Source organism: Ornithorhynchus anatinus, chromosome X5, assembly GCF_004115215.2.
Source record: "Ornithorhynchus anatinus isolate Pmale09 chromosome X5, mOrnAna1.pri.v4, whole genome shotgun sequence".
Lineage (NCBI taxonomy): Eukaryota > Metazoa > Chordata > Mammalia > Monotremata > Ornithorhynchidae > Ornithorhynchus > Ornithorhynchus anatinus.
Window position 1 is genome coordinate 1,346,216 of NC_041753.1, and position 14,243 is coordinate 1,360,458.

The following is a 14,243-nucleotide window of genomic DNA, read 5'->3' on the forward strand; positions in this document are numbered from 1 at the left end:
TCATGGGGGTCTGGTCCTTTAATGAAGGCTCACACGTATCAAGGTCGGGACATCGCTCCGGGCCCAAGGAGTGGGGGGCAAGCTGGGGAGGGGTCTACAGGGCTGGGCTCCCGGCCCTCCCCCCTTGAGGGGTGGCAGGTGGGGGCGAGCTCCCGGATGGCCCCCCGTTTTCAGCTGTTCTCCCAGAAAAAGGTGTTGCAGGCCACGGTGAGAGCGGCCACCAGCACCACGTACTCCTGGAAATCCACTTCGCCATCCCCGTTCTCGTCCAGATCCTTCAGAATCTTGTCCACCGCCTCGGCGTCCTTCTGAGCCTGCCGGACAGAGGGGTGCCGCTGGGGGCTCTGGGATGGGGGGCAGGGCCCGAGGGATGGGGGCTCACTGAGGGAGGGGATCAGGCAGGCAGAAGCGGGGGGCTCACGCTCAGGAAGCCGGCGAACTCGGCCTGCAGCAGGGGTGAGGCCCGGAAGGAGCAAGGGAAGAGGAGCAGGGGTCACTGAGGCGGGGGTCTGGCGGACAGGGGCGGGGGGCTCACGTCCAGGAAGCCGGCTAGTTCAGCCTGCAGCAGCTCCTTCAGCTCCTTCTTGCTGAGCTTGTACTTGTCTCCTTCTTTGCCCGAGTGGGTGTGGAAGACGTTGATGAGGGATTCCATGGCCTGCTCCAGTTCTGACCCCATGGCGGGAGCACCCGGTGTGGGGCCCGAGGGGTTAATCCTGAGGGGGAGAGGCCGCTGGGGTGGGGGGTGGGGAGAAGGTTCCCCCGCCCCCAATCCCCAGGGTGGAGGGAGACCTAGGGAGGGGGGTCAGAGGCTTGGTTGGAACGGGATGCCCTCACCACTCTGCCCAGTTTGAGGGGGTTATCTTTGTGGTTTGTCCCTCCCACCCCCTCCCTGCCCTTACAGAAGAATATTAAGAAGAATAATTGTGTTATTTTATTAAGCATTTACTATGTTCCAGGCACTGTACTAAGCACTGGGGTAGACAGAAGCTCAGCAGGTTGGACCCTGTCCCGGTCCCCCATGGGACTCACAAGGTTAATCCCCGTTTTGCAGGTGAGGTAACTGAGGCCGAGAGGAAGTGAAAAGACTAGCCCAAGGTCACACAGCAGACAAGTGGCAGAGTCGGGATTAGAACTCAGGTCCTTCTGATTCACAGGCCCGGGCTCTAGCCACTAGGCCACGCTGCTTCCCAAAAGGAAGTCCATCTGCCCCCTCCGTTGAGGTCCTCCTTCGGGACCACCTCCCCTTGGTCCCCCTCTACTCTCCCCCAGGATTTCCCCACTTTTGGTCTACCTTCTGCCCAACTACTGAGTTTGGAGGGGTCCGGGGTGGGTGGGGGAGGCTGGACGGCGGGGGGGGGTGCATTGGTGTGTGTGTGTATGTGTGTTTGTGTGATCAGCTGATCCATCCCCTCCCAACCCAGCTCAGATGTCCCCTGCCCACCCCCCCCCCATCTTGGGGACAATGACTACCTTATGTTTGCCCCCTCGGCCCCCCCGTCCCCCAGGAATGGGAGAGGCAGTTGCCATGGGGATGGGGGGGTGGGAAACTGGAACCCAGGGGCGATGGGGTGATAAAGAGGGGGGGCATGGACGGATCCATTTACAGGAGATAGCTGGGGGGGGGGAGGGGGGACGGGTGGCGTCATGGGGTAAATTAGAGGGCAGCTGCTGGGCGGTCGTGGGAAGGGGGCAGCACCCCCACCCGGCTCGCCAGGCCTTGGGGGGAGAGACGACTGTGACCAGTTGTCCAGTGGACTCCCCGATCTACCCGCCTGTGAAGGAGCAGGGGGCAGGGGGCTGGGGAGGGACGGGGGTGGAGGACCCCCTGACCTCAGGTGGAGGACCACCTGAGAGGGTGGACGCTGTGTGGGTGGGGGGGTCTCCACTACTAGGTAGGAGCAACCCCTCAGGCCCCCCCCCCACCTGCCTATATCGTCCTCCCCCCACCCAGCAGAGCACCCCCAGCCCCCCGACCCATCACCCGGGGTACTCACGAACGAAAGAGGGTGGGAGGAGATCGGGGGCTTCGAGGTGTGAGAGGTGGGCCTGGGCCGGGCACGGCGTCCTGCGTCCTGGGCCCTCGGGAGCGGCAGTGACGGACACCAGGTGCCAGTGCCCGGTTTTGGATCGCCCCCCTCCCCCGGCCCCCCTGCCCACAGCTCCGCCCCCTCACCGGACACCAGGCAGCGGGGAGGGGGCCGCGGGGGCCGCCGGACAAGAGGCCTCTGTCTGCTCTGGGCTCCGGGAAGGGAGCGGTCAGGGCCCGTGAGGCTGATCCAGCTCCCACCCCCCTATGAGCATGGCACAGTGGCTAGAGCCCGGGCCTGGGAGTCACAAATTCACGGGTTCTAATCCCGCTCGTCTGCTGTGGAATCTTGGGCGAGTCAGTTCACTTCTCTGGGCCTCAGTTGCCCCCTCGGTAAAATGGGGATCGGAACTGTGAGTTCCAAGTGGGACAGGGACGGTGTCCAACCTGATTTTGCTTGCATCCACTCCAGCGCTTAGTACAGTGCCTGGCACATAGTAAGCGCTTATCGAATAACGTTATTATTATTACAAGTTAATCGGATCGGACACAGTCCCTGTCCCACACGGGGCTCATACTCTTAATCCCCATTTTTCAGAGGAGGCAACCGAGGCCCAGAGAAGTGAAGTGACTTGCCAAGGTCACACAGCAGACATGCAGCGGAGCGGGGATTAGAACCTAGGACCTTCTGAGTCCCAAGCCCCGGGCTCCATCCGCTAGGCCGTCCATGGGGAGGGGAAAGGGAAGGGGGGCAGGCATTGGGGGAACCCCCCTCCCTTTCTCACCCCCGGTGCCCCCATTCATTCAGTCCTATTTATTAAGCGCTTACTGTGTGCAGAGCACTGTACTAAGCTCTTGGGAAACTACAACACAACAATAAACAGTGACATTCCCTGCTCACAAAGAGCTCATAGTCTAGACCCCTCTCTCTCCTCCTGGGTCCCCCCCTCCCCTTTGATCCTCACCCCTTCCCCTCCTGCGGGACTCTGGGACCGCACTTCATCTCACCCCCTGGACTCCCCATTCCTGGGGTTTTCCAATGCCCCCAGCCCACCTCCCCCCGGGGGGAGGGACGATGCACTAACTCCCTCTCTGTCCCTAGCCATCCCCCCCCCAAAAATCAGTCCCCCATCTCCCTTAACCTTAAAATGGGGACGAACACTGTGAGCTGCTTGTGAGACAGGAGTTGTGTCCAACCCGATTTACTTGTATCCACCCCAGTGCTTAATACAGTGCTGGCCCCTAATAATATTAATAACAATAGTGTGGCTTAGTGGAAAGAGCACGGGCTTGGGAGTCAGAGGACGTGGGTTCTAATTCCGGCTCCGCCACTTGTCTGCTGTGTGACCTTCACTTCTCTGTACCTCAGTGACCACATCTGTAAAACGGGGATTAAGACTGCGAACACCGTGAGGGACAACCTGATTACCTTGTATCTACCCCAGCGCTTAGAACAGTGTTTGGCACATAGTAGGCGCTTAACAAATACCATCATTATTATTAGTACGGGTTAAGCGCCTACTATGTGCCAAGCATTGTTCTAAACCCAGGGGTAGATACAAAATTAATGATTGGACTCAATCCCTGTCCCACGTGGGGCTCTCGGTCTTCATCCCCCTTTTACAGTTGAGGGAGAGGGGGGATTGTGCTCGTCTCCACCCCAGCGCTTAGTACAGTGTCCAGTAAGCGCTCAACAAATGTCATCGTTATCATTATGTTACAGATGAGGTCGCTGAGGCCCAGAGAAGTGAAATGACTTGTCCAAGGTCACGAGCGTTTAACAAATGGTGCAGTTATTGTTGTGGTTGTTACCCCTCCCCTGGGTCCCCATTCCATTCTTCTGGCATCGGGGGGCCCCCTCCCCACTGTCCCCCATGCGCGGGGGAGAGGGCCGGTGATCCGGGGGCGATCCGGGGCGGAGTCCCGGCCCTCCAGGAAACTCGACACTGGGAGCGACGCCCCCGAACCGCCCAGCCCTGGCCCTCCTCCTGCCGACCCCGCCCTCCAGTTCTGAATAAAACCGTGGCCCGCGGCGACCCCCGCCCGTCCACCCATCCGCCCGGCCATCCGACCACCAGTCCGGGTAAGGGGACCACCCCCTCCCCCCCAGGCCACCTCTGTGTGTGTATGTGTGTGTGTGTGTTGTCCTGGCCCCCTCCCCTGCCCCTGGACGGGACATCAGAGAGGGATGGGGGTGGAGGGGTGGGTTTGGTGGGGAGCAGAAGTGAAAGGTCACAACTTTCATCATCCCATCCCCAGGGGGAATGAGATCTCAGAGTTGACCCACAGATTTCTCGGGGACACGGGAGAGGAAAAGCCCCCCCATCACAGCTCCCTCCCACCCTTTGTCCCCCACCTCCCAGAGAGCTACAGAGACCTCCCCCAATTCCCTCTTTCTTCTTTTCCCACTTCCTTCTGCGTCACCCTGACTGCTCCCTTTATTCACCCCCCCTTCCAGCCCCGCAGCACTTATGTCCATATCTCTCATTTTATTTATTTCGATTCACGTCCGCCTCCCCCTCTAGAATGTCAGTTCGTCGTGGGCAGGCAGTGTGTCCGTTTATTGTTCTACTGTCTTCTCCCAAGCGCTTAGTATAGTGCTCTGCACAAGGGAAGCGCTCAGTAAATATGATTGAATGAACTGAATCCCATCCCCAGGGGTAATGAGATCTCTGAGTTCACCCACAGATTTCTTGGGGAGCTGGAGGAGGGAGAGGAAACTCCCCCCCATCACCTGGTGCCCCACTGCCCCCCTCCCCACCCTTGTCCCCCACCTCCCAAACAGCTACAGAGACGCCCCCCCTTAAATCCCCCTTTCCTCTTCTCCCACTTACTTCTGCGTTATCCTGACTTTGCTCCCTTCCATCCCCACAGCACTGAAGTCCACATCTGTCACTTTCTTCAGTTCTGTTCACGGCGGTCTCCCCCTCTAGACTGTAAGCTCGTCAAGGGCACGGAATGTATCTGTTTATTGTTCTAGTGTCCTCTTCCAAGCGCTTAGTACAATGCTTTGCACACAGTAAGCACTCCATAAATACAACTGAGTGAATGAATGCAGGTACCCAGCCTGCGGGGACACCCCGCTGTCCAGGGACCCAAACCCAGAGACCCACTGTCTCTCTCTCCAGCCCCTGCCTGGCCCTACCCGCCGAAGTTCCCGATCTGCCCCCGGACCCCAGTCCCCTGGCGACGATGGCGACTGAGCCCCTGACGGAGCTGGAGGCGGCGATCGAGACCGTGGTGACCACCTTCGTCACCTTCGCCGGACAGGAGGGCCGCAAGGGCAGCCTCAACGCCAGCGAGTTCAAGGAGCTCGTCACCAAGCAACTCCCGCACCTGCTCAAGGTAGCAGGCCACCGGGGGCTGGGAGCTGAGAGGGGGGGACCCCGGGGGACGGGGCGGGGAGAAGAAGCGAGGCCTGGTGGCTACGGCATGGGGCTGGGAGTCAGAAGGACCTGGGTTCTCCTCCCGGCTCCGTCGTGTGTCTGCTGTGTGACCCTGGACAAGTCACTTCACTTCTCTGTGCCTCAATTCCCTCAAGTGTAAAATGGTTATCAAGAGTGTGAGCCCCATGGGGGACAGGGACTGTGTCCAACCTGATTAACTTGTATCCACTCCAGAGCTTAGTACAGTGCCTGGTACATAGCAAGTACTTAACAAAAGCCAAAAAAAATAAATAAAGAGAGGGTATGGGCCAGGGGACAAGAAGTAGCGTGACTGGTATTGTGGCTCAGGACAGGGTTGTGATGAAGCGCCTATGAATGCTGCGGCCACTGGGGTGCCACTGTGACCGGACACAACTGTGGTTGTGCGACTGGCTGTCGGTAGCTTTGATTGGGCATCGGGGCCATTGGCGATCACGGCTGATGGGGCGATGGTGCGTACGTGGCTGGGATTGGACGGTTGGGTTGTGCGTGGCTGTTTTGGGGAAGGGCCGCCACCATGGGCGATTGCGGCTGATGGGGCGATGGTGCGTACGTGGCTGAGATTGGACGACGGGTCGTGCGTGGCTTTGATTTTGCCCGGCTGGGGTTGGGCGATGGGTTGCATGTGACTGGAATTGGGCAGCTGTGACCGTCGGCGATGGTGAGCGACTGGGCAGTGGTTTGTTTACTGCTGTGACTGTTCACCATGGCTGATTGGGTGTGGGGCAGGGGGGTGACTAGAGGGGGCGGGGGACTCAGAAAGGGGCTGGGTGACCATGACTTTGGTGGTTTGAGGTCAACAGGGGCTTGAAGCACTCTGGTACATATCTTTAAATTATAAATTATTTATTCATAATAACGCCTGTCTCCCCCTCTAGACTGTAAACTCATAAAAATAATGATAATATTTGTTTAGCGCTTACTGTATGCCAAGCACTGTACTAAGTGCTGAGATAGATATAAGATAATTGGATTGGACACAGTCCCTGTCCCTCATAGTCTTAAACCCCATTTTTCAGATGAGGGAACTGAGGTCCAGAGAGGTGAAGCGACTTGCCCAAAGTCACAAAGCTGTCAGGCAGCAGATCCGGGATTAGAACCCAGGTCCTTCCGACTCTCAGGTCCAACATGCTATACGTTAGACCCTACTGCCTCTCTGTTATGGGCAGGGATTGCATCTGCTAATTCTGTTATTTTGTACTCCCCTAAGCGCTTATTACAGCACTCAATAAATACCACCGATTGATCGATTGGAGGTGCCTGGGTGACTCTGGAGATCAATAATTCTGGACGACGGTGAGAGAGGGTAGTAGGAGGTGGCGTGGTTTAGTGGAAAGAGCATGGGCCTAGAAGTCAGAGGACCCAGTCCAGCGAGGCTTAGTGGCTAGAGCCTGGGCCTGGGAGTCAGAAGGAACTGGGTTCGACTTCCGGCTCTGCCGCTTGTCTGCTGTGTGACCTTGGGTAAGTCACTTCACTTCTCTGAGCCTCAGTTACCTCATCTGTAAAATGGGGATAAAAGCTGGGAGCGCCACTGAGGACATGGACTGTATCCAACCTGATTTCTTTCTATCTGCCCCAGCGCTTAGAACAGTGCCTGGCACCTAGTAAGTGCTTAACAAATACCATTGTTAAAAAAGAAATCCCAGCTCTACCACTGTCCTGCTGTGCAACCTTGGGCAGGTCACTTAATCTTTCTAGATCTCAATTTCCTCATCTGTAAAATGAACATAAAATATCTGGTCTTCCCACCTTTTAGCTTGTGAACCCCTGGTGGGCCAGAGATGGTTCAATCTCATTATCTCGCTTCAAGCCCAGCGTTTAGCACAGTCCTTGGCACTTAGTAAACACTTAATCTACACCATGATGATTCATTTGGTCCAAACAAATTCCTTCCACTCCACCCCCGTGATTTGGGGATTGGAATAGTCTGCTTCTGCTTCCCCGCCACCAGTCGTACCCCTATGGATGATGTGTTTGTGTGTTGGGAGTGCTCTGGGTGCCTGAGACGGGGGTGGGTGTTGTGTGAACATGGAATGTGATGCTGTGTGTCATGTCGAAGTATGTGCGTGTGTGTTTTGTGTGTCTATGGGAGTGTGTTTGTGTCTGTGGTAGTCTGTGGGTGTGTAGAATGCAAGGAAGGGTGTGTCTTGTGAGTCCAGGCAAGGGGAATGTGTCTCCCGTAGTATGTAGATGTATAAAATGCAAAGGTGTGTGTTGTGAGTCCGTGGGAGGGTGTGTGTGTGTGTGATTGCGTGAATTCATTGGTGTGGGAGGGGCTTGGGCACAGTGGGGGGGTACTTTCATTCATTCATTCAATGTATTTATTGAGCGCTCACTGTGTGTAAAGCACTATACTAGGTGCTTGGGAGAGTACAATATAATAATAATTTAAAAACCCCTAGTATTTATTAAGCGCTTACTATTTGCCAGGCACTATACTAAGCCCTGCGGTGGATCCAAGCAAATTGGGTGGGACACAGTCCCTCTCCCACGTGGGGCTCACAGTTTCATTCCCCATTTTACAGATGAAGTAATTGAGGCACAGAGAAGTTAAGTGACTCGCCCAAGGTCACACAGCAGACAAGTGGTGGAGCCAGAATTAGAACCCATGACCCGCTGACTCCCAGGCCTGTGCTCTCTCCACTATGAGACTCATTCCCACCACGAGCTTGTGGTCTAGTCTACTGCTTAGACTCAGTGTCCCATCCTCCACCCCTCCTCCCCGGTCCCTTTCCTCTACCCTCCAATGCAGGACGTGTCCCTGGACGAGAAGATGCGGAGCCTGGACGTGAACCAGGATTCGGAGCTGCGCTTCCATGAATACTGGAGGCTGATCGGGGAGCTGGCCAAGGGGCTGAGGAAGGACAAGATGGCCAAGAAGAAGTGACCGACGAGGGTCCAGTCAGCCGGCCGGGTCGGGCCTGGCATAGGGGAGGGTAGCGGTCTGCCCGAACGACGGAAATAAAGTCAGCCCCTCCACACCGAGACGCCTTAGTGATGCTTACAGACCTCCCTGCCCCTTTCAGTCAATCAGTGGGATTTATTGAGCACTTATGGTGTGCAGAGCGCTCGGGAGAGTATACAGCAACAGAGCTGGTAGACATGTTCCCTCCCCGCAATTTTTTTTTTTAATGGTATGTGTTAAGTGCTTACTATGAGCCAGCCTTTGCTTCTCTGGGCCTCAGTTCCCTCATCTGTAAAACGGGGATTGAGACTGTGAGTCCCAAGTGGGACAGGGTCTGTGCCCAGCTTGATTTGCTTGAATCCACCCAGCGCTTAGTACACCACCTGGCACATCATAAATGCTTAACAACTGCCATAATTATTATTATCATTATTGAGCGCTGCGGTAGATTCAAGCTAATCGGGTTGGACACGGTCCATGTCCCACAGAATAATAATAACAGTGGTATTTGTTAAGCACTTACTCTGTTCCAGGTACTGTACTAAGCACTGAGGTGGATTCAAGCAAATTGGGTTGGACACAGTCCCTGTCTCACATAGGGCTCACTGTCTTAATCCCCATTTTCCAGATGAGGTAAGTGAGGCAAGGAGAAGTGAAGTGACTTACCCAAGGTCCCACAGCAGACACATATCAGAATTGGGATTAGAACACTGGTCCTGCTGACTCCCTGGCCCAGGCTCTACCCACTAGACAACACTGCTTCTCATAGTAATAACTGTGGTATTTTTAAATATAATAATAATAGTAATAGATGTGGTATTTGTTAAGTGCTTACTATGTGACAGACACTGTACTAAGCGTTGGGGTAGATACGAGGTAATTGGGTTGGACACAGTCCTTCTCCCACATTGGGTTCACAGTTTTAATCCCCATTTTACAGATGAGGTAACTGAGGTAGACCTAAGTAAGGCACAGAGATTTGCCCAAGGTCACACAGCCCACACGTGAACCCGAATTGTACTTTCCAAGCGCTTAGTACAGTGCTCCGCACACAGTAAGTGCTCAATAAATACGATGGAATGAAAAAAGGGAGCCAATCGGGGTTGCGCAGAAGGGAGTGGGAGAAGAGTCAGTCAGACAATTGTATTTATTGAGCGCTTACTGGGTATAGGACACTGTACTAAGCACTTGGGAGAGGACAAAAGAACAATAAACAGACACATTCCCTGCTCACAGTGAGCTTACGGTCTAGGACAGGAGAAGAGGAAAACGGCTTAGTCAGGAAGGCCTCTTGGAGGAGATGTACCTTCATTAAGGCTTTGAAGGTGGGGTGAGTTATTGTCTGTCAGAGACACCCCCTAAGAGACCCTGGTCTAAAAGACCCCTCTAAAGGGGCTCAAGCTGGAGAGGAACCTCCCCCCTTCACCAAGAGGGGCTCAGAGATCCTTGGCATAGTGGCTAGAGTCAGAAGGTCCTGGGTTCTAATTCCGCTCCCCACTTGTCTGCTGTGTGACCTTGGGCAAGTCACTTCACTTCTCTGGGCCTCAGTTCCCTCTGTAAAATGGGGATGGAGACCGTAAGCTCCACGTGGGACAGGGACTGTTCAGCCCGATTGGCTTGTATCCACCCCGGCACTTAGTACGGTGCCTGGCACATAGTAAGCGCTTAACAAATGCCACAGGTATTATTCATTCATTCATTTAATCGTATTTATTGAGCGCTTACTGGGTGCAGAGCACTGTACTAAGCGCTTCACTGTAGGGGGACACAGGCTGCAGAGACCACTCCACCAAGAGGAGCCCGTAGAGGATGGCCCCAAGAAAGGCCTAAGGAGAGGGGTACCTCTATCCCAGCCAGGGAACCGGGAATAATCACCCGCATTCCTCCCGCTCCGCCCTCTCCGGCTCTGCCCTCTCCGGCTCTGCCCGGCCCGGTGCCCCAGGGTTGGTGGATGGACGACAAGGGCGCCGGGAGAGAGTTGGGGCGTAGACATTCTGAAAGCCCAGTCGTCTCTCCCTCCCCACCCCTCCACCCCAACCCTCTGTCCCCCCACTCCACTTCCGGTGACCCCCCCCTTTCCCATCCCATCTATTCCCCCCCCCCAAAAGCCCACACCCAAACCTGTCCAACCAGTGAAACCTGCTCCCGCCCCCGGGAAGCGGTGGAAAGGAGGGGGTCCTGGAGAAAGAGGGCTGCAGTTGGGTGGGCCATCAGAGGTCAAAGGTTATGTGATCCTTCTCTGCCCCTCTCCCCCATCAACACCTCCCCCTCCCCTGCAGTCCTGATTTCTGGGTCCTGATTCTGGAGGGGGGACAGAGGGAGTTCATGGGCTGGCCTGGTCCCGTCTGAGTCGGGTGGGGCGGGGACAGGGTGAGTTACTTGCAAGGCCCCACCTCCCCACTCCGCCCTCGCCCTCCCCCACACCCCCCTCCCCCAGATACAAAAGCCGAAGCTGACTATACCCCGACTTACCCGCCCGAGGCCGCCGGCAGGTAAGGGAAGGAAGAATTTTGGGGGGTCCCGAAAGATGGCATGGGCTGGAATCTGAGGGAGGGGCAGACCCACCCATTCCCCAGGGCCTACCCCCATGGTGACCCCTGCTCCGGCCCAACTGCGTGAACCACAGAGGCTGTAGTGGAGGGGGTGGGCCCCCACCCAATCTCCACCCTGCCGGAGAAGAAAGCAATGGGGAGGGGGCTCAGAGTCTACAGGGAGGGTCCCCTTGGGACCCACCTCACCCCTTGTCCCTCTTCCTGTACCCCCCACCTCCCAGGTGGAAGATGAGAGCCGGGACTCTTCGGCGGTGAGAGGATTTAGAGAGGAAGACCACCCACTCACTCTCCCCACCCGAGAAGGACCGGATCGTCCTCCGCCAAAGATAAGGACATCATGGGGCAGTGCCACTCAGCCAATGCCGAGGTATCTTCTTGGGCCTGGGGAGACTCGGGGTGGTCCTGGACCCCGGAAGGTGGGGGCTGGCTTGATTTGAGCGGGGGAGGGGGAGGTTACCGACCCCCCCGGATCACCCCTCCCCGTGTTCCACAGGACGCTCAAGAGTTCAGCGACGTGGAACGAGCCATCGAGACGCTGATCCGCAATTTTCACCAGTATTCGGCCCAGGGCGGTCGTGAGACCCTCACTCCAGCCGAACTCCGAGATCTGGTGGTCGAGCAGCTGCCCCACCTCATGCCGGTCCGTGTGGGGGGGATCCCCTGCAGCCCCTCCCACCCCCCCCACCATCTGACCTCCCTCCTCTCCATTCCATCCTCCCACCCCCAGCTCCTTCCATTCTACCCTCAGCCCCTCCCTTCTTCTAGTCCCCTGGGTAGTAAGATCCTTGAAGGGCAGGGATCCTATCTACCAACTTTATTCTAAGTGCTTAGCACAGTTCTCTGCACACAATAAGAGCTCATTAAATACTATCGAGGTAGCCTCCTACCATCCCATTCTCAAGTCCTCTGCCCATCTCCCGGGGTCACCCTACCCACAATTCCCCACCAGAATGGATCTGAAGGGACCACTCTCCCCCAGTCTGACCCTCCATCTCTCCCCTCCCCATCCCTCCACCAGGGCAGCAGTAACCTGGACGAGAAGATTGCCAACCTGGGATCCTGCAATGGCTCGAAGCTGGAGTTTGGGAGCTTCTGGGAGCTGATCGGTGAAGCCGCCAGGAGTGTCAAGACGGAGCCCACCGGGCGAACGGGGACTGGGGACAGCCGGAATTGAGGAGGGGACCCGACAGAAGAGAGCCCCTGGGGTCCGACTGCCCACGCTGAGGTTTCAGTAAAGCCTGCTGAGAGGCCAGGAACATCCCCCTCCCCATGTAGCCCCCTCGCCTCCTCCCAGCCTCCTGGCCCCCCACTTGATCTTTTGGGGTGAAGGCGAGGGGGATAGGAGTTGGCATTGCCAGGGAGAAGGGTGTGGAGAGGAGGATGGGAGAGGGGAAGGGGCTTATTTGGTGCTAAAGCAGGGAGGTGAGGGGGGCTGCAGACTGCCCCACTCCCCCAAGCAGGCCTCCAGTCCCTCCCCGTTATCAGTGCCCACCCCCTACCCTCCCCCGCCACCCCCTCAAGCTTTGCTCTTCTTTAGGGCTGGTCTGGGATGAAGAGGGAGGGGAAGGGAAAAGAGGGGTGGGGAGGGGCGGGGACACAAGCAGGGCAGGACTGGGCAGCTTCAGGGTTAGAATGAGGATCATTTTCTTTTTTTTTGTATGAACTGATTAAAAAACTCTGAAAAAAAATCATATAAAGGTGTCTTTCTGATTGTTTCTCTCCCGGGAAAGTGGGAGGGCCATGTTGGAAGTTTGAGGAGGGAAATTTTCTCTGGTTCTGAGATGGGGGGAAAGTAAATGGAAATGGAAAATGGTAAATGGAAAAGCAGCAGGGCTTAGTGGAAAGAGCACGGGCCGGGGAATCAGAGGACGCAAATTCTAATCCTGACTCTGCCACCTATCTTCTGTGTGATTTTGGGCAAGTCATTTAACTTCTCTGTGCCTTGGTGACCTCATCTGTAAAATGGGGATTAAGACTGTGGCCCCACGTGGGACAACCCAATTACCTTGAATCCTCCCCAGCACTTAGAACAGTGCTTTGCACATAGTAAGCCCTTAACAAATGCCATCATTATTATTATTGTTAGCAGGGGGTGAACCGGAGGGAATCGTGGAAGGGGTCGATTCAGAAAAGCTGCTATGACCTTCGCCCTCAGGTTTCTGGCGGACCCCAGGGAAGCAAAGCTGCACTTCCCAACCCCTTGCCTGATGTTCCGGATATGATCAATTCATTCAATCATTCGATCATATTGATTGAGCGCTTAATGTGTGCAGAGCACTGTACTAAGCATTTGGGAGAGGACAATCCAACAATAAATAGACACATTCCCAGTCCACAGCGGAGCTTATAGTCTACAGGTGGGTAGACAGACCCAGCTCTGAGGCCCAACTGGGTGGTGGGGGGAGGAAATAGGGAAGTAGCCCGGGGCTGAGAGATTCCCCCCACCTCTCCTAGCCCACCAAGAAGCCCAGGCTCTGTCCCTGGATCTCAGCATGGCCTAATGAGTCTGCATGGGCCTGAGGGTCAGAAGGTCATGGGTTCTAATCCCAGCTCCTCCACGTGTCTGCTGTGTGACCGTGGGCAAGTCATTTTACTTTTCTTGCCTCAGTTACCTCATTTGTAACTGATGGGGATTGCCACTGTGAGCCCCTCGTAGGTCAGGGACTGTGTCCAATCTGATTGGCTTGTATAATAATGTTGGCATTTGTTAAGCGCTTACTATGTGCAGAGCACTGTTCTAAGCGTTGGGAGAGATACAGGGAAATCAGGTTGTCCCACATGGGGCTCACAGTTTTAATCCCCATTTTACAGATGAGGTAACTGAGGCACAGAGAAGTTAAGTGACTTGCCCACAGTCACACAGCTGACAAGTGGCGGGGCCAGGATTCAAACCCATGACCTCTGACTCCCAAGCCTGTGCTCTTTCCACTGAGCCACGCTAGCGTTAGTACAGTGCCTGGCACATAGTAGGCACTTAACAAATACCACAATTATTATTTTTTATTATCATTGTGTCTTGAAGAGGCAGGGACTGTGTCCATTCATTCATTCATTCAATCGAATTAATTGAGCGCTCATTGTGTGCTGAGCACCTTTCTAAACATTTGGAAGAGTACTATGTAACAATAAGAGAAAATGCTCACTAAATACAGTTGAATGAATAAAGTGACATATTCCCCCTCCACAGCGAGCTTACAGTCTAGAGACAGACAACTATAGAAATACATGAATACTGCTCATAGTAAGCACTTAATAATTACTATTGCTTCTCCTGTGTGATCTCGAGGCGGTGTCTTGATCTCTCTGAGCCTTGATTTACCCATCTGAGCAGGGTG

At 55.4% G+C, this 14,243-nt stretch overlaps 3 protein-coding genes across 4 annotated transcripts; 2 read left to right on the plus strand and 1 right to left on the minus strand.

Annotated features, from left to right (window-relative positions):
• Nucleotides 1-2,146, minus strand: S100A1 (S100 calcium binding protein A1). Its single transcript, XM_029055645.2, has 3 exons — nucleotides 1,995-2,146; nucleotides 536-713; nucleotides 1-314 (listed from the first exon to the last, which is right to left on the minus strand). The coding sequence occupies exons 2-3, from the start codon at nucleotides 674-676 to the stop codon at nucleotides 171-173; spliced, it is 285 nt and encodes a 94-aa protein (XP_028911478.1). The 5' UTR covers nucleotides 677-713; nucleotides 1,995-2,146; the 3' UTR covers nucleotides 1-170.
• A 1,869-nt stretch (nucleotides 2,147-4,015) lies between these two features.
• S100A13 (S100 calcium binding protein A13) lies at nucleotides 4,016-8,436 on the plus strand. The gene is made up of 3 exons (XM_029055639.1): nucleotides 4,016-4,109; nucleotides 5,155-5,371; nucleotides 8,204-8,436. The coding sequence occupies exons 2-3, from the start codon at nucleotides 5,219-5,221 to the stop codon at nucleotides 8,336-8,338; spliced, it is 288 nt and encodes a 95-aa protein (XP_028911472.1). The 5' UTR covers nucleotides 4,016-4,109; nucleotides 5,155-5,218; the 3' UTR covers nucleotides 8,339-8,436.
• Nucleotides 8,437-10,772: 2,336 nt separating this feature from the next.
• S100A14 (S100 calcium binding protein A14) lies at nucleotides 10,773-12,409 on the plus strand. Of its 2 annotated transcripts, XM_029055956.2 has the most exons (4): nucleotides 10,773-10,848; nucleotides 11,130-11,275; nucleotides 11,402-11,548; nucleotides 11,927-12,409. In XM_029055956.2, the coding sequence occupies exons 2-4, from the start codon at nucleotides 11,246-11,248 to the stop codon at nucleotides 12,080-12,082; spliced, it is 333 nt and encodes a 110-aa protein (XP_028911789.1). In that variant the 5' UTR covers nucleotides 10,773-10,848; nucleotides 11,130-11,245; the 3' UTR covers nucleotides 12,083-12,409. The 2 variants fall into 2 exon arrangements, with proteins under 2 accessions (XP_028911789.1, XP_028911791.1); XM_029055958.2 differs by lacking the exon at nucleotides 10,773-10,848 and having other exon boundaries at nucleotides 10,880-11,275.
• The last annotated feature ends 1,834 nt before the right edge of the window (nucleotides 12,410-14,243 follow it).